The sequence below is a fragment of the Rhinopithecus roxellana genome, chromosome 13 (genome assembly GCF_007565055.1).
Source record: "Rhinopithecus roxellana isolate Shanxi Qingling chromosome 13, ASM756505v1, whole genome shotgun sequence".
NCBI classification, from domain to species: domain Eukaryota; kingdom Metazoa; phylum Chordata; class Mammalia; order Primates; family Cercopithecidae; genus Rhinopithecus; species Rhinopithecus roxellana.
In genome coordinates, this window is record NC_044561.1 from 102320547 (window position 1) to 102339236 (window position 18690).

The 18690-nt window shown below is 53.7% G+C and overlaps 1 protein-coding gene across 3 annotated transcripts in view; it reads right to left on the reverse strand.

Moving 5' to 3' along the window:
• Window positions 1-131: 131 nt before the first annotated feature.
• The window catches only part of SNPH (syntaphilin), a 41468-nt gene continuing 22909 nt past the window's right edge, over window positions 132-18690 (reverse strand). Inside the window, exons 3-6 of one of the 3 annotated variants that reach the window (XM_010361304.2) lie at window positions 12111-12207; window positions 11282-11389; window positions 7793-7942; window positions 132-4570 (exon numbers count right to left, since the gene is read on the reverse strand). In XM_010361304.2, coding sequence (XP_010359606.1) covers window positions 3394-4570; window positions 7793-7942; window positions 11282-11389; window positions 12111-12160 — 1485 coding nt within the window. In that variant the 5' untranslated portion in view covers window positions 12161-12207 and the 3' untranslated portion in view covers window positions 132-3393. Of the gene's footprint in view, window positions 4571-7792; window positions 7943-11281; window positions 11489-12110; window positions 12293-18690 lie in introns of those variants that run through there. The other 2 variants (XM_030915765.1, XM_030915764.1) reach the window with 2 other exon arrangements.

The following is an 18690-nucleotide window of genomic DNA, read 5'->3' on the forward strand; positions in this document are numbered from 1 at the left end:
AGGCGATCGCTGCTTGCCTGGCTTTTTCCTGTGCAAGTACTCTGGTCCCTGGACTGGAGGAAGACGCTGCGAACCCTCCCACTGCCCCCCTTAGAGAAACCACCCAGTATAAAGAAAACAGGCCAAGGGGCTTGCTGTGTTTTCATGCTTTAATTCAGAGTTGTCTGCTGCAGGTACAACTCTGTCTGAACAAAAAGACAAAGGAGACAAGAGTCAAGATCCCTCCCCGCCTCCCCACTTCCCACATTCCCTGAATTCTTCGTCAAAGGGATGGCATAATATGGGAGTGGACTGTGACCTGTTTGCATTGTCCCCTAGGTCAGAGGGGTGTTGTGAGTTCTCTGGCCAGAGGCCCCTGGGTAGGCCTTGGCCCCAGAACCTTGCAGTTTGTCCCACCCCTCCCCAAAGTGCTGTAAGATACCCCTGTGCTAGTGGCAACTGGGAAGGGTGTGTCAGTGAGAAGCTAAGTGATCCCCTTGGGAGAAATCTACAATTGACTCCACTCAAGCCCAGCTCTCTGTGCAGAGCCCGGGCCCCAGCGTCCAATTCCTGCCTGAGCCTGAACTGGCTGGGCAGTAGGGCCACTCTGGCCCGAGCCCTAGAACTCAGGAGAAGCCACGTCTGGCCGCCAGGCTCCAGAACGTGGTTCCTGGGGACACTGTTCCTCAGGACCTCATCCGCTCTGGCCAGACGCTGGGGAAAGGGGAGGCCCCAAAGATTTCTGTTTCAGAAACTGAGGGCAGGAGGAAAAGGTCGCAGCCCAACGGGATTAGGCAGGAAGGAAAAGGGTCGCTGTGGAGGGTGAGCTCTCTCAGGGGGAGGCCCCACCCCATCTTTGCCCTCCCAGCCCCGTCTGTACCCTGCCTCTTCAGGGCATGGCGCCTGAGCAGCAGCTGCTGCACCTCCACTGCCTGGAGCCGCACAGGCAGCCTGCACCTTTGCATAGATGCGGGATCTGAGCACACACACACACACTCCGGAGCTGGGCCAGGGCCACCGGCTGCCACAGTCCCAGGGCCTGTCCCAGGGCTGAGTGGGGAGCTGCTTCCTCCACTGACAAGAAGAAAAGCGCATCAAAGGCCCCAGGAGAACCCCCGAAAGAGAGGACCCTCAACACTGTGGGCCAGGGCCCTAGTGATCCACACCGGTGGTCTCAGGCCAGAATAGGAGTAGAGGGCTGCTGCTGGCTACACTCACCTCCTCCACAGGCCTCAGGCCCAACCACAGCCCACTCCTCCACAGGTGGCTTCTCTAGCAGCAGGGACAGAGTAGACTGTGGCCCCAGCCCTGTCACATCCACCAAAACACAAGACACAACAGGAAGGCCACAGACGCAAGACACAGACAGGAGCAGAGGGGCTTGAAGCTTGACTAAATTCCAGTGGTGAAAAATAGAGAGATTTTATGTTGTCAAATATAGTTCATACATTTCTTTCCTTGGCAAAGCTTTGACTATGTCTAAGGAGACTACGCAGCTCCATGAGTGCGCAGCACAGGAGGCTGGGTCCGCGGCCAGTCCTGTTTTGGCTTTGGATTGGTTTTGTCCACTGCCCCCTCCGTGGCATGGCCACAGTGTCCTTCGGGGGCAGCCCCAGCCAGGCCTCAGGCATTTGGGTTTGGTTTGGCTGGGTTGGGGTATATTCCACAAAGGATGGCTGGTCTGAGGCCCTGACCAAGGCGGGGGGAGCTTTGGAGGCACAAAGCTTGTGGCAGAGGGGGGCTCCTGCCCCGAGGGCTGGTCCAGCTGCCCCCTCCCAGTGCATGCAGGTGCCCCGCCTTGCGTGGAGGGCACCAAACAGAAGGGCAGAGCCCATGAGTCAGGCAATGGCTGTTGGAGCTTTGGGGTGAGGGCAAGCAACCTTGGCAAAGAACCAGAGTGGCCCTTAGGCCAGAGGGGCGAGTAAGACACAGGGTCCCTCCAACCCCCCAGATGTGGGGCCTCGCCTCTGAAGAGTGGGAGGGACAACCAGATGGTTGTAACCCCTGTGGGGGAAGAGGAGTAAGTTTACTTGGTAAGATAATAAAGGTAATAAGAATGTCAGCAGCGTGGCTGGGGGACTCAGTATGGTCCCGGGAAAGGAGTTGGGGCAGTGAACTTCCCAGGCCGACTGGCCTTGGGCTGGGAGCAGGGAGGCTGCAGGGTGCCTGCGTGCTCTGCCATGCCCCTGCCTGGGAAACCTATCCCAGGACACCCTGCTTTGGCCTGGACGAACATCGTGGCTTCAGTACGCCATCCTGCGATTCATCCTGCCAGAATCCCCCACCCTCCTCCAGAGGCAGATAGGTTTAAGGTTTAGGAACCCTCATCTCGGACAGCAAGCAGCCATCTCACTGGAGACCCTTGGATGGCTGAGAACCAACCCCAAAATGAACATAGTGCAAAGCAGAAGTTGGACCCGAGGGCCCCAGAGAAACTTGGGGCAAGTTCCTGGGGGCAGTCATGGCCTCTGGCTTTTTCAGTAAGCTGTGGATTCCTGAGTCCAGCCCTGCCTCCCAGCCTGCAGATGAGATGGCCTCACCTTGGAAGACTAAGGGAGCCCCCTTGGGCTTCTGCCCCCTGCCTCCTCTTCTTGTGCTGGTGGATTCTCCAGCTGGGAGCTGGGACTCAGGCAGGCCCTCCTACCCCAGCACTGAGCTTGCCGGGCTTAGCTGCCTCACAGGAATAATGATTGACACACCCAGAAGTGCCAAGAGGAACGGGATGACAGGAAGGCCTGGGATGAACAGACAGACACAGAACCCACACTGCCCTCCGCCACCTTGTGCCCAGCCCCGTTTCTCCCCCAGCCTGTGGCCTTGACCGAGCTCCTGAGTCCCAAGGTGGGGAGCAGTGTGGGGAGGCTGGAACGCTGGCCCAGCCCAGTGGTTCCGGCCTCTGCTCTGAGCCCTGGGTCAGTGATCTACACTTTAGGCCATGGCTGCTTCCATTTGAGGAGAGAGCGCTGGCCCAGGAACCTGGGCTGAGGGCAAGGTGGCTTGGAAGAGCAGGTATGGAGTGAGCAGGGCACTGGACAGGACGGTGCAGGGCAAGGGCCTGTGGGTAACTCAAGCCCGGCTTCTCCAGATAAAGACAGCTAGAGGCTTCCTGAGCAGGGCCAGCCCTGTCTGAAGGGCCAGGGGGACAGAGGGCCCTCACGCCCTCCCCTCCCTGTGATTTGTCCAGCCGGTGTGCCTCCTGCCTTGGGTCTCCCTTCCCTGCTCTCCATCGAAGCTTTGGGATGCCTTTCTCCAACCCCTGCTCCTGCCATGAGACTGTTTTACATCCTGAAAAAAAGAAACAGTTCCACACCCAAAATTAAATAAATAAGATGATGCCCATGGGAGAAGGGAGGGGGCACGGCATCCCTACAATCAGTGGTCAGGCTGCAGGCGCCGCGGCCGGAATGGGCCTCCTCAGAGCTGGGAGCCGCCGCCCGCCGGGCTGGGACTTGGCTGGCTCAGCGAGCGGCAGCTGATCCTGCGGATGGAGTGCAAGGCCACAGTGCAGCAGCCCCGCAGCAGGGAGCTGATGTTGTAGATGGGCTGGCCCTGGCGCCGCTGGGAGCGGCAAAGCCAGGCCACCGTGGGCACGGCCGGCACCACCACAGCCAGCAGATCCACGATGTAGTGGCGGCTCCAGTAGCTCTTGGGCTCCTTCTCAGCTGCGGCAGCCTCCTCCTCCTCCTCCACGGGGCACACCACGCTCACCGACTGGCCAGGGTTGGGGTTGGCACCAGGCCGCTGTGGGGTGGGTCCACGGGTGATGGGCTCTGGGGCCTCTAGCTCGTCACCCACCATCACCACCACTGCTGAGTTGGGGTCTCTGGGCCCCGGAGGGTGAGCGTCCAGCTCTGGGCACCTGTCCCCTGACTCAGGGTCTGTCCCACAGACCTGGGCCTGGGTCACTTTCTCCAGGATGGTGTCAAGGTCAGGCTGGTACTGCACAAAGTCTGTCTGGATGGCACGCTCCTGCATGCAGCTGGCCTGCACGCCAGCCTCCATGCCACACAGTAGCTTCTCATAGGTGTTGCTGGCAGGGAAGCGGGGGCCCAGGCCAAAGGAGTTGTGCAGCGAGGTCTCCTCAGTGCCACAGTCCACCCCAGACGACAGCAGGCTGCTGGCCTCCAGTGCGTCCGTCCGGCTCAGTGTGTCATCGGCTGCCGCAAAGCCACTGTCTGCCCCATCCTCAGCAGAGCCATTGGAGGGATCGCCCGGCTGGCGGTCACCACAGACAGCCGGGTCACTCAGCTTGGTGTAGGTGGAGCTGCGGGTGAGGGAGCGGGCAGGGGACCCGCCGGCTGATTCCCCGGTGCCATCCTCCTTGGCCATGCCGTTCTGGGCCACCTCCATGCTATGCAGCAGCGTCTCCAGCTTCTTGTTCTGGATGTTGATGTCCACGAAGTACTTCTGCAGCCCCTTGTCCTTATCAATCAGGTTGTTCTTGACAGTGTCAATGACCTGCTTGAGCTGCTTGATCTCCTTTCGGGCTTCCTTCAGGGCCAGCTGGGCCTCCACGCGGTGGCACTCCTCCTCAATCCAGTCCTCCTGCATGCGTGAGAGCTGCGTCTTCAGGTCATCGATCTCCGTGTCCCTGTGAGCCAAGGAGACACACACACGCTCACTGCCTGCCTGCCTGGTCTGTCGCCTGCCTGGTCTGTCACCGCCAAGGAGAGGCAGGGAGAGGGAAATGTTGCCAAGGGTGAAGGGCCCTGTGCTGCTGTGGCTCAGAGCCCAAAACAGAAGGACAAACTCAACGCCTTTTTATTATAGGTGGGAATGAGAGTGGCTGGGGAGAGGGGCTGGGGGGTGAAGACAGGAGAAGCCTCCGCCTGGAGAGAGAAGAAAGGTCAGAGGAGATGCCACTCGTATTCCTTCCCCCATCCCCTCCCCAGAATGCAGATGACTCTCAACATTCAAATCCATCATCTAGAGAAGAGACTAGACAACAAAGATCCTTATAAGTTTTATAGCTACTCCTATAAAAACCTAATAAAATCTTAATGTAAAACCACAAAAACTAGGCAGAAAATCTGTGTTCTATAGAAAGTGTAGCCTCCTCCTAAAGCAGGTTGCAGAAAGTTTCAGTGGAGGAATATTTGGCCAGAGACCCCTGGGGAGAGAAATGAGCCTTCAATGTTGGGGGAGGCTGATGATTTTACATCATCCCTCATGCAGAGCGATGAGAAGTGGTGGGTGGAACGGGGAGAATGATGAGAACAGGGTGACTCTCATCTATCCATGCTAGAAGCTTCTTCTTTGTATCTTTGTATCTCCTTGTATCTTTGTATCTTAAAGAGGAAAGGCTGAAAAGATCAATGAGAAAGGCACAGAGTTACTCCTGAGAGACAAGGGCAAGCACCAGGTGAACAAGACAGTCAGCAGACTCTTGTCCAGAAATGCTCAGGCTTTTCAAATTCCTGAGTCACAGACGAATCCAGGGGTGCAAGGGGAGGGAGGTAAGTTAGAAAAATATCCCATCAGATCTAGAGGTAAAACCAGAGTGAGACAGAAGGCAACTGATTAACACTAGTGAGGAAGAAGGAAAAGCATCCAGGAGACGTCAAACCCTGTCCTGAGCATTCGTGCTCACTTCCTAGTGGCAGCCCGCATGAGCCCCCTCAGCCTAAACCTGACATTCCCATCAGTAAAATCTACAAATGCCGTGGCTGTCACTCTGGGGTTTATCAGCCCAGCAGAGTGACCGTCCCAGATCAAGCACCATATACTTTTCAAAACCAGATCAGAAATTTCCTTCAGGAAATGAGCCCAGGAATCCATATGCTGGAGGGACTGGGGGCTGAGGGGATGCAGCGGCCACAAAGATCAGCAACGGTATCACCTAGAAGGCCCCACCCACCCATCAGGACACAGCTGGAGCTGCTTAGAGTACCAATAACAGACAAGGCAACAGGTACTGGGGAGCGGGAGATACCTGGTCTTCACCCTTCCTGCCTCCAGGTGGGGGGCCCACTCTGGGTAACCCTCTTGGCCTCTCACCCTGCTCCTCACTCACACCTCACCCTGGGAGAAGGAGTGAGTTTGAAAGAAGGAACTGGGCATGATCCGCTCAGCAAGTCTCTGCCTCTCTCTCCTTGGGGCCCAGCCAAACCCCAGGGAGCCATGGCTTCGAGCCCTGTCCGTGCCTCAGTGGGCATCACATTTGAAGTGCGTCTTGAAGGATACATTTGCCCAGGGAGCGAGATGGGGGCAGGGCATCTCAAATGGTGGGGACACAGATGCGAGAGCACAGAGGTGCAAAAGCACATGGTGTCTTTGAGGAACAGAAGGTGGGCCACTGCGGGAAGCACAGGCATGAAACTCGATATGGAGAGAGTGTGGGGAGACTGACAATACTTCATGCAGAGACCTGCCATAGGTTCCTGTGGGAGTAACAGGCCCCAGTGACCAGGGAGTCAAGGTGTGGGCAAAGCCACGCCAGGGCATCCTGCCCAAACCACACAGGGCAGATGGTCTGCTCTAAGCCGTGGGGCTGGCCCTAGAAATGAAGCTGGGAGATGGGCCATCTGCTCCCTGAGGCATTAGTGCAAAAGGCCACGCAGGTCCTGGGCATCGCTGGGAAGATGAGGGAAAATAAAAATAGAAATCCTCGCTCTGCAGACAATGAAGCTCGCTGAATGCTACCCGTAACCGCCTGCAGTTTAAAACCACAACAAACCCAAACCAGGTTGGCTGCTTGGCAGAGCTGTGGTCAAGAACGATGTGGTCATGCATACAGCGTGATCCCATTTATATGAAATGTCCAGAATAGACAAATCCATAGAGACAGAAAAATTAGTGGTTGCCAGGAACTAGGGCAGTTGGAGAGAAATTGGGGGTGATTGCTTAATGGGAATGGGGTTTATTTTGAGGTGATAGAAATATTTATGAAATTAGATAGTGGTAATGGTTGCAAAAATCTGTGACTATACTAACAATCATCCAACTGTACACTTTTGATAGGTGAATTGTATGGTATGCAAGTTACATTGCAATAAAGCTGCTGTATATAAAAAAAAAGAAAGGAAAAAAGGAGCGATCATCATGCCTGCTTTGAGCTCCAGCCCCACACAGCACCTTGTCCAGCTCACAATAGGCTGCACGTTTGCATAGACACAGTCCAGAGAAGGATAGTTAAGACAATGGGAGATCACCACCCTGAAGTGTAGATCACAAAGATGAAGCCACTGGGCTGGAGGGTAGAAGCTGGGAGGGTAGAGATTAAGCACTTGAGAATGAGCTCAGACAGGCCTGCGGGGGCTCCTGGGAGACACCTGGGCTGGGGAAGAGCTCAGCAAAACGCTTCTCATGATCATCCTCCACAGCAGGAAGTAGATGAGGAGAAAGGTTTCTGGGACCTGAAGTCGAGGTGGGCCACAAGCCCTCTGGTGACTCACTCAGGAGAAGCAAGGAAGGATAAAGAGTTGTTTCTTCCCCACAAAAGAGACAAGTCAGAAAGAAGCCCTGTGCTCCAACTCCTGGAAGACGGAAGCCAGAGGAAAAGAAGTAGCCAGAGGGGCCGCCAGGCTGTAGCTGGGAGAGGACAGCACAGGCGGGAGGCCCCACAGGATAGGCCCTCATGGGAAACCGCTCCCACCTGGCCCCCAGCAGCCTCGTGGAGCAGTCAAGGTGAGTAGCTGCTGGGGATGAGGGTCTGCAAGTGGGCTCAAAAGAGGCTTTGCTGGGAAGGAGACAGCAGATGAATGCTGGGAGACTCCCAGCCACTCCTCCTTCCAAGAGGCACCCCAGGGCCCTGGTTTCTCTGAGTGTGGAGCTGGTGGGGTGCCCCCAGGGCTGCTCATGGCCACCCGCTCACCGGTCCTGGAGCCGGTCCTGCGTGTCCTTCAGCCGGGCTTTCAGGTGCCGGATGCACACCTCCTTCTGCTGCAGGGGGGTCAGGTACTGCTCCGGGGTCGGGGGCTTGATGCCATGGTTGTCACTGCACAGCGTGTATTTCATGGAGCGCCTGCAAGGGGAAGCCCATCATCAGGGAGGGAGGAAGAGGTCAGGCAAGGCACAGGTGGTTTACCTCTGGGGAGCAAGGGGACGCCAGCCTCACCATCCCTGGCCACCAGATGGCTCCAAGCCAGGCCTCCCACACAAGGCAGGAGAACCCTCAGCCTTCTGGCAGGTGGGTTTTAGTAGAGTTCCTCTAAGTGAAAACCACAGTGTCAGGATGCAGGCTTCAGGGCTCCTCTAGTTATGGCTGGGTGGGGAGATATAACCCAGAGCACACGCGTAAGCCTGGAATCAGGCCAAGTGCTTGACCAATGCCATCAATCCTTACAGCAACCCTGGAAGTAGGGACTGTCTTCATCTTTTAGAGGGGCCGCTGGCCTTAGAGAGGTTAGCTCTTGCCCCGAGCCCCTCAGGCAATCCCAGTGGTGCATCCCAGAACCCAGGTACCTCGTCTTCCAACCCAGAGAATGAGCTTGAAGGCTGGAAACTCAGGTGTAAGTGGCAGATTCTGGGTCTGCATGGCAGACAAGGACTCACCTCCACAGAGGAGGAAACATCTCCCAGGTGGAGGCAGAAGCTCACCTCTCTAGAACCAAGACCCCTCACAGCCTGGGGACAGGGAGGGCAGACAGGCGCAGGCACAGCTCTCTCCCTACACGCCCTGGCACTCTCACTCCTCAACCCCGCTGTGTACATGTGGGTGTGCACTATATGCATGCACACTTCCTTGGATGTCAATTCCCAGTCCATTCGCACCTACATGCCCACATACATGGAGACACACTTGTGCCTTGCAGCTACTCACAGGTACTAGGGCACCAGCCCAGGCACATGTTCACACTTTCACCTCCCGGGACACATGGGAGCACATACGTGAATACCTGCCGGCTCTGGGCAGGAACCTGTCCACTGCGGTACTCTGGGGTGGCAGCAGGCTGGACGTGCACTGCTCCCAGCACAGGGCGGCACTGACATGGTGCCCTACCAGGGCAAAGGAGAAGGAATTGCCACCCAGAGGGCAGTCAGGTGCCAGTAGGGGAGGGAGGGCCAGGCTTTCAGAGGCAAGAAGAACTCCCCAACTCCACAACAGACTATGGCCCAGCCAGCTCTACTCTCAGTATCCTGGCTGCTGGTTGTTCTGCTCATAAAGAAACCTTGAATCTTGGCTTAAAACCTGGACATGTTCTCATGCGACTAGAGACTCAGGCCTTGTTGCCATCCATCCAACTCTGCTCCTTGAGGGGAGAGTGACTGGCAGGTCTAGGGAGGGGCAATGCCCCTTTATGAGCCTGGAAAAGGCAGGCCCTAGTGAGGCCCATTTGCTGAAGCAGCCAAGCTAGAGGCAGTTTTAAAAGTTCCATGGATGCTGTATAGTGTTTACGGAGGAAAAAGTACTTGTAAGTCGTAAACTGTCAAAGAGAAAGTGGTTATAGAAGTTGAATGAGAAATGGTTTTCTTCTATGTACCCACCTCATGGCCCCTAGGTTAACTCAAGCCAAGTCACGCAGGTCTCCTCTCTGCTTGGCAAGGGGTGGAGGAGTCACCCCTTGGCAAGGGGTGGTAGGAGTGGGGGAACCAAGATTTGCTAAACCAGTAAGGATTGAGGATTAGAGAGGAAGTAACTATTTTACATTTTTCATTTTGCTTTCATGAGTATTTTTCCCCAATATAAAATTTAACACATATACATTTTTAGTCACTAGCTCTATCTTTGTAAAATATATATATGTGTATATATATATATATATATATATATATATATATATATAAACTAAAATTAGAAAAAAAAAATGCTACTATTCATGTTTCTCAGCTATTCCTGCCTTGGAAAGCCTGGCTATTTGCAGAGGGGACCTAATTGCGGCCCCACTGCTCACCCAGGGGCAGCAACCTTCATTGTGGAGATCCCTGCATAGACTGGGAGCAATTCTCAGCCCTGGGGTTGGGATTATCTCCATGGGCTGCAGTTATGAGATGTGTTACAAAATCTGTTACTAATAGAAAAGTATTAAGTTGCCAATTATATGGTATTCAAAATGTAAATTAACATTTCAAAATGTAAGTTAACACTTTACTCCTATGTATCCCAGTCTCTGGGGTGGTGTTACAGCCAGGATGCTGGGGCACGGGTCCTGCACATGGGTGTTACCCATCACATGTGTCACGATGGAAATCTAAGAGCTGCTGTTTCAGTGGCTTGGGACATCACGTCACACAAATGACATCCTCTCCACTGAGCCCTCCCAGGAGGTGCTCCAGCCATGGGAGCCGCAGGCCGGGCATCTCCTGGCCTTAAGTCAGATCAAAGCTCAAACAACAGGAGGTATCAACTATCAGCCAACTAGGATGCACAGGCGGTGTGTAGATATCAAGTCACTGAAGCTTCCAAGTTATTAGCTCCACTTTAAAGGAAATGGAGGCTAAAGACAGGAAGAGACCAAATCCAGAGCCTATGCTCGTCCCCACATGCCCCAACCTCTCACTTGTATTTCAATGCTGGGGAAGGAGGACAAGGCCTACCATGATAGCTCTTGCTTCCTGGTCTTCAAGGACCCACAGCTCCCCTACACCTGCTTCTCCAACATGATCCTGCTTTGTGAGTCCAAGTTCACCTCACCCAAGACTACAACTTGGCATCTGCTGCATTCATAACATTTCGTCTTCCAAGCCAATTCTACCTCTGCCACTCTCAAAGTGTTCCCCTGAGAAGTGCATGATGGTAGACACTGTACGCTGCTTCCCAGCACTCATCTTGCTTTCTTCCTAGCAGAACCCCCATTTTGTCCGGGGTGGTGCTGTTCTGGGGAAGATACTAACTGGCCCTGCAGCTAGAGTTATTCACATGACCCAGTTCCAGCCAGCAAGAACTGGCAGGATTTGGGGGCAAGGTGTCCCTCTCAGAAAAACAACCTCTGAGGAGGGCTTTGGTCCTTTCCACCTGTTCCTTCCCAGAGGGCAGGCCTGATACCTGGAGGTACAGAAGCCACCTGTGATGACAAAGACAAAAGCTGTACACTAAGGATGGTGGAGCATGGAGAGAACGCAAGGGGTCCCCGATGCTTCAGGGAGCTGTCAACCCCTGGCTCCTTGTTCTGCGAGCATCACCCCTAGTTTGTTTAAGCCACTGTATTTTTTTTTTGTATGTACAGCTGCATATTGTCATATCCATCTTACAGACAGGAACTGAGGCTCATAAAGGAGAAGTGACCTGCTCAAGGTCACACAGCCAGCGACTATGCTGGCATCGGGGGTGGTTAGAACACGATCCTGCTCCCCTACTTCCCCCACCCCAGGACAACCTGTTCCCAGCCAGCAGGGCCAGGACCAGAGAGGAGGGACCAATTACCTTGGCGTGGGACTGCTGTCACTGCCCTTGTAGGAGCCGGAATTGCTGCTGCTGCTGAGCGAAGAGGTGCCGTAGGCATCCCGCACACTCACAGGTGGAGAGGTGCGCCTGGAGGCAGGAAGAAGAGGCAGGTGCTCGTTCTGGCTGGCGGGCAGCTGCGGACACTGGGCGAACACTGCCAGGCCGCTGCGGCCCAAAGTGCCCCCGCTTTGGGGTCACCACAGGGGAGAGAAGCAGGGAGAGAGAGACGCACAGACAGGGGTGACAGAACAGACAGTGCAAATCAAGATGGAAAACCAGAAGGCTGGTCCTCCTGGCTCCCCAGGGACAAGAATGGAGGCCGGCAGGGCTGCGGGGCAAGGGTGGGGCCTCATATGTGCTTATCAAGGTCCTCAACTTCTGGGGTTCCCCAAACCCAGGGGAGGAGATCCCTGCATAGACTGAGACAGAGGTGGAGAAGAATGGGGCATACAGGGGTGGGGACAGGAGGAGGGACCCCCGGAGGTAAAAATCAAGGGACACCAAGTGAGTCTGAGTGGATGACTGCACGACTTCCCTCCAGTCATTGTGAAAAATCAAACAGTATTGATGAGGCTACTGTGGTAGGAATCCAGTGGTTTACGCCTTCCGAGAACTCTCACATCCACTCTGTGTCATTTGAGCCATTGAATAGTTCCAGGAGGAGGCAGGTGTTAGCAAGCCCATTTTAAAGATGGGAATGGGAAATGATTTGCTCAAAGACACACTGCAAGTTGGTGGCAAGTGGAGAGAGGCCCACGCCCGCCTCCCACCCTCCGAAGCCTAAGCTCTGAGCACGGGGGAGACTCACCTGCGGGATCCAGCAGAGGTCCGTCTACTTCCCGGCAGGGACATGGCCATGAGGCTGCGGGTCCGAGTAAGTGGTGGGATGGGTGGTATCCCAGGGGCTGAGGAGAGAGGGCGGGTTGGGGGGCCCGCAGAAAGGGCCGGGCCAGGCCACGTCATCCTCTCGCTGGGGCCGCTGCCCGGCATGGCTTCTCTTCTCACCCTTCGGCAGGACACCCCAGGAGCGAGGGCCTGGCAGGCCACGGCTGCCTCCACCAGTGAATTGAATGGGGCTGGTGCACAGGTTCCCACCACCCAACTTAAAACCACAACTGTCAGGAGTGGCTAAAAATCATCAGTCCAACCCTGTGTTCTCCAGATGAGTGAATGTGCCCCAGACAGAGTGAAGGCTGTGCCCAAGCTCTCAGAGGCTTCAGGAGCAGGGCCTCCTGCCTGCTGGCACTGAGTCTTCTACTCTACAAGCCAGGCCTGCTTCTTCCCCTGGACCCTGATACTCAGACCCACACACCCCCCTTGCTGTTCAGTCCTCCCTGTCTGGTAGGGGCTGCAGGCCGTAGGACTCCTGGAGCAGGACCAGGAACCCTGAATTAGGATGGGCTGGTCTCGCCGACCATCACCTTCCCAGTTGGCGCGTGGTTCGGGGCTTCCCGTCTACAGGGGAGACAAGACAGACCAACATACCAGCACATGTGTAGAAAGACATATGGATACACACCAACACGAGAAGGTACCATGTCCCTGCCATTCCAAGACGTGCCACACGTGTCTCCATGAACGTGCTCAGGCAGCCAGCCCATGACGCAGGACATGCAGCCAGGCCCTCCCGCACCCACACAGCACACAGGCATGTCTGCACCCACCCTTGCAATGCGCATGCTGGTTTTGGCATCTACCTGGAATGTAGGGGGACAGACTTAAAGCAGAAGAGCACTGGGGTGGATGGGAACAGAGGCCCTCCGCTGGGGATGTCCCAGTGGGTGGACCCAGGAGGAAGCGTTCATGCCTAGAGAGACCCATCACTGGGCCTCTTGCTAAGTGGGCAGGTAGACTCAAGCCCCTGGTTCCTGCCCCCAAGTCCTTAGGCTTCTTTCCTGGGTAGAGGCTTGGGCTCCAAGGGCAGCCTTTCTGGGGTTTCAGGAGAGGAGAGGCCCCATGCTAGGCTGGATTTTGGCTGTTGTGAGGAGGAGGGCTATACTGGGCATTAGCCCAGAGTTACTGGAGTCTGGGGCAGAGTGGGGAACCTGGGCTCCTTGCAGCCAATGTGCTGGTCCTATGCCAGCTCCAGAGACCTCAGTCCCCTCCTTCCATGCTCACATCAGGGACTAGGGACAGCAGCCTGGGTTCCAGGAGACTTGGCTGAGGATGTCATGCCCGGACCTCTCCCCATGCTGGAGGGAAGCATTCACCGAGCCCCACTCCACACCCGACCTCGTGCCAACCACACTACGTACATTATGCCATTGACTCCTCTCAACAACCCTATGAGGAAGTGCTGTGATTAGTCCCCTTTTACAGATGAGGAATCCAGCCACCGAGAGGGAAGGGACTTGGCCAAGTCACATCCCAGGTGTGTGGCAGAGCCAATATCGAAACCCGGTCAACATCAGATGCTGAGGGGCTGGATCTCAAACCCCAGAGTCTCTGGCCCGGGGACCACCCCCTTCCCACGTCAGGGCCTCCCCGGAGCCTGGTCATCCCAGCCAGTGGCGGGGCTGCCTCCTGAGTGGAAAAAGGCACTGCTCAGATGGCCTGTTTCCTGGCGGGGACATAGAACACGGCCTGTTCCCCTGGAGGGTCTGGACACAGCCAGCATTGTCTGCCTGGAGGTGTCGGGTGCTGGGCTGCAGGACCTGCCGACACCACGCTTGTCACCTGAGCTGCTTGCCCCAGCTTGGCAATGCTTCCCACTCATCATGCCCCAGTCACCCAGGCAGGGCCTCCTGGAACTGTAGGGCTGGCCCCTAGAGCAGGAACCATGGAGGAGGGGTGATTTGGGGTAAGAGGACATCAGTGCTCCTCCACGCTTATGAGGATGGCCATAAATGGCTCACTGCCTCCTGGGCACAGGAGGATCTTGACAGCTTAGGGTGCAGAGGGACACATGGGTAAGGGCTCCAAGGATCACCTGCCATTGCCTGAATCCGTCTGTGGTAAGGTGGCCATGCTGAGTGCGCTAGGCTGCCTTGGCCCATTACTTTAAGCAGCGATCCTTCAAGGCCGGCTTTGTTATTGCATTAGGGCCCAAGGTTACACAGCTGCAGGTGTGACATGCTCTGGCTTCTGGTCAGCCTGGCTTCACTAACAACTCTCCCACCATCGCCCCTGCCCATCTGGCTTTTGAGAGGATACAAAAAGGAGGCTGAGCCTTCAGGAGGACTTTGCAGCAGAGGCAGGACTCATATCTGAGGATGGGCTCTTCCAAGCCAGCGTGAGTGAGTGTTCTAAGGAGCCAGGAAAGTCCAGGCAGAGTGCTAGGCCCAGTCCTGGGAAGCAGGCAAAATGCCTGGTTTGTCTTAGAGCTGTGTGTGGCCTTGCTACAATGAGGGCCTTGTCCCAGCTGTCCCTGCCACTACCTTGCTTGGCAACCCCACACCTGCCTCCTCTTGAGTTCCCTCTTCCTTCCTCCCGGGCGTGGGGGAGGGAAGGGGATGGCATTTGTACCTGGGTACAGCTAACAGTCTCCTGGGAACCCAGAGCCAGCTACTCATCAGGGACAAAGGTGGAAGAGGCATTTCCCCTACTGGGATGGGACCTTGCAGGCAGGGTCCCTCATGGGAGGGCAGAAGCCACCCAGGCCCAAAGGGAGCCGCCTCTCAGGATCTCACTCAGAAAACTCAGTGTGTACCCTGTGCTCTCTCAGGTCCTCCCTCCCTTCTAGGCCCCAGAAAGGAGGCAGGTTGCCATGGTGTTTGTCACCATGCCACCTGCTTAGCCTGGAGTCCCACAGTCCTCTCCCCAGGTGGCCAGAGGCTGCCACTTGAAAGGAAGGTAGAAAGAAAACCCTCTAACTGCGGGAAGCTGGCCTGATAGTCTCTCATCACTGTAGCCCCAGAGTAAACCCAGCCCCTGCCCTCACTGAACTTCCCTCCACTTCCCCATCTTGTCCACACCATAGCAACCCTGCTGCATCCACTCCTTTGACTGCTCCCTCAAATGCTCAACACTTCCTAAGTCCCCCAACAATGGGGGTCCAGGGAGCAGGAAACTAATGACTGCAGAAATCAATATGAACGGATCTGGGCTAAATGCCAGCTCTGTCGCCCTTCAGCTGCATGCCTTGGGTAAGTCACACCACTTCTCTGAGCCTCAGTGCCCATATCTGTAACTGGGGCTGTAATGAACACACCTCACATGGTTACTGTGAGAATAACATAAAATAATGTGAGTACAGGGCTTGGGTCAGTACCTATCACACAATAAACTACTAAAACATGGGAGCAGCCAGTATTTTGGAAGTAACATGAAGTGAGCTTCAAAACAGAAACACATTCAAGGCATAATAGTGTATTCAGGAGGATCCAGGAATGCTTCTCCACACAAGGAATTTGCACTGGGTCTTGAGGAATGAATAGGAGTTCAAGGCAGCAGCAGCAAATGGGAGGGAAGGAGAAGCCTGGACACAGGCAGTGAGTGACAGCTGGCTGCTTGGAAACTAGGGAGCCCAGTGAGGGCAGAAGTACAGTGGGAGTGAGGCTGCAGAAGGAGGGGGGCAGTCCACACAGAGCCACCTAAGCCAGGATCTTGTCCCGTGGGCAACAGGAAGCCATGCAAGTGCTTTATAGGAAAGGGGCACAATCATATTTGCATTTTAGAAAGTTCCTGGGTAGGCAGCCTGTGTGGAGAGGGAGGGATACCAGTTAGGAGGTTACCAACCAGGGGAGAAATTAGGAGGGCCTGGGCCAGGGTCATGGCAGGAACAATGGAGAAAAGGGCCTGGATCCTGTTCAAAATTCCTTGGAAGTCCCAGATTAGGTAAAAATCAGAGCAAAGCTCTTGATGTGGGTGTTTAAGGCCCTCCCATTGACACCCTTTCCAACTGGCTCTCTGATACATCCAGGAGACTTCAGCTAGTCACTCCCAAATCTGCATCTCTACATGGGCTGTTTGTCCTGTCTGCAGCACCTTCCCTGCCTGTCCTCAAGCATACATTGCACTCTTTCTTTAGGCCCCACCCACAGCCTTTCCACAGATGACTTCTCCTATCACTTACTGTCTTGGCCACTTAGGATGCTATGCCTTGGACCAAAACTCAGGGAACACCATCCCCTGGGAAATTTCATAAAAACAAACCCAATCAACACACAATTGTTGATAACACAATGTTTTAAACAAGCACATTGGATAGACCAAAGAGTCAGATTAGATGGTCTCTAAGGTGCTCTGGATCTAACATTCTCTAATTCCTAGGGCTGTTAATGAAATTATGGGCTTCTCATTGATGCTTCCTTTTCCTTCATTACTAGGACTTTTGGGTCTCAGTTTCCACATATGTAAAATTAGGAAGCTCCATTCTTCAAAGAGACATGATAGCATTTTACTCAATCAACAAGTCATGGGGGAAAAACCAGGTGCTTGGGTTAATCTAATATTCCAGCTAAGCAAAAGTCCCTGTATGTACTATAATTTATCTTCTTTCAAAGAATTAGCCATTGATACAAGAAGAAAGCTATCCTAAAATCCAAGGGAACAAAACAATCTGTGTCTGATGACTCAAACCACTGACAGCTGTGGAAAGCAGAGCAGTTGCAATCAACAGAGCAGAACTTGGGAGGGATCCTCTCTTTGCCAAGGCAACACTAGAACGCAGAACATTCCACCCATCGAACAGCAGAGCGCCTGGTGCTCCTAGAATGCTAATGCAGAGAGGTGGGAATAGAAGACAGGCCTGGGAGTGTTCCAGAAGATGCACTCTAGATCTTAGAAGATTAGCACTATCAGGGCTATTCACAGCTGGGGAGTTCAGTAAACCCTGCACTGGCTATGGCCTCAGCAGCCACTATGTGCCTCTGCTCCTCCTTTGTCAACAAAACCGAGGATCTTCCTTCCAGGACTTGCTGGCATTTCTCCACCTCGCTTCCTGTTTCCCACACAAGCCACCCTCAAATCTGGGACCACAGATGATGTGCCATCCGACTTCTTCTCACTGTGGCAACCCCAACACAGCGGCAAGGCAGATGTACAACTTGGCCAAATGCTGTGAGGAGGTTCCCCAGGCAACCAGGATAGGTTGAGGGCTGAGGCAGCTGCTACACAGGACGTGTCTCCAGTCCTCAGATTCTCCTTAGACTCAGATTCCAGAGCTGAAGAGCATTGAGCCTAGGTCTTCAAACCACCCCAGAGGACTTGCCTCTGCACCTACTGAGAGGCGTGGCTCGGGCCTCCTTCCCCATTTCACCTGAAGAGGCTCCTCTTGTATGTATTTTACATATGGAAGGTGTGAAGTAAGACTACTTTTTAAAAAGGATTTTTCAGGTTATAAATCTATGGAATACTTATTTTCCACAATGAAATATTGCTTCACATTCACTCGGATGGCTAGCATGAAAAAGATGGACAATAACAAGTGTTGTCAAGGAGGTGGAGAAGTTGGAACTCTCATGCATTGCTGGTGGGGATGTAAAATGACGCTGCTACTATGGAAAACAGTTTGGTGGTTCCTTGAAAAGTTAAACACAGAATTGCCATATGAACCAGCAATTCCACTGCTGGGTATATACTCCAAAGAATGGAAAATAGATGTTCAAACAAAAACTTGTATAAGAATGTTCACAGTAGCACTATTCTCAATAGCTAAGAGGTGGAAACAACCCAAATGTCCATCAAAAGAAGAATGGATAAACTAATGTGATGCATCTATGCAATGGAATACTTAGCTATAAAAGGAATGAAGTATTACTGATCCATGCTATAACATAGATGACCCTTAATTTTATTTTATGCTAAATGAAAGAAGCCAGATACGAAAGGCAACATATTGCATGATTCCATTTATATGAAATGTCCAGCACAGGCAAAAGCATATAGAGAGAAAACACACTGGAAGGGAAGAAGGAACAGGGAATGATTGGTAATGGGAATGGGATTTCTTTTTTGGGAAGATAAAAACTTTTTAGAAGTAGATAGTGGTGATGGTTATATAATTTTGGGAGTATACTAAAATCCCTCAATTGTACATTTTAAAAGGTTAATTTTTCTGTTTTTTTTGAGACAGAGTCTCACTCTGTTGCCCAGGCTGGAGTGCAGTGGCACGATCTTGGCTCACTGCAACCTCCGCCTCCTGGGTTCAAGTGATTCTCATGCCTCACCCTCTCAAGTAGCTGGGATTATAGGCATGCACCACCACACCCGGCTAATTTTTGTATATTTTAGTAGAGATGGGGTTTCTCCATGTTGGCCAGGTTGGTCTTGAACTGCTGGCCTCAAGCAATCCACCCTCCTTGGCCTCCCCACTCCCAAAGTACTTGGATTACAGGTGGGAGCCACTGCACCCGGCCATTAAAAGGATAAATTTTATGGAATGTAAATTATATCTCAATAAAAAACAAATTTTTAAAAATACATGTAATATATATTTTATTTTTTTT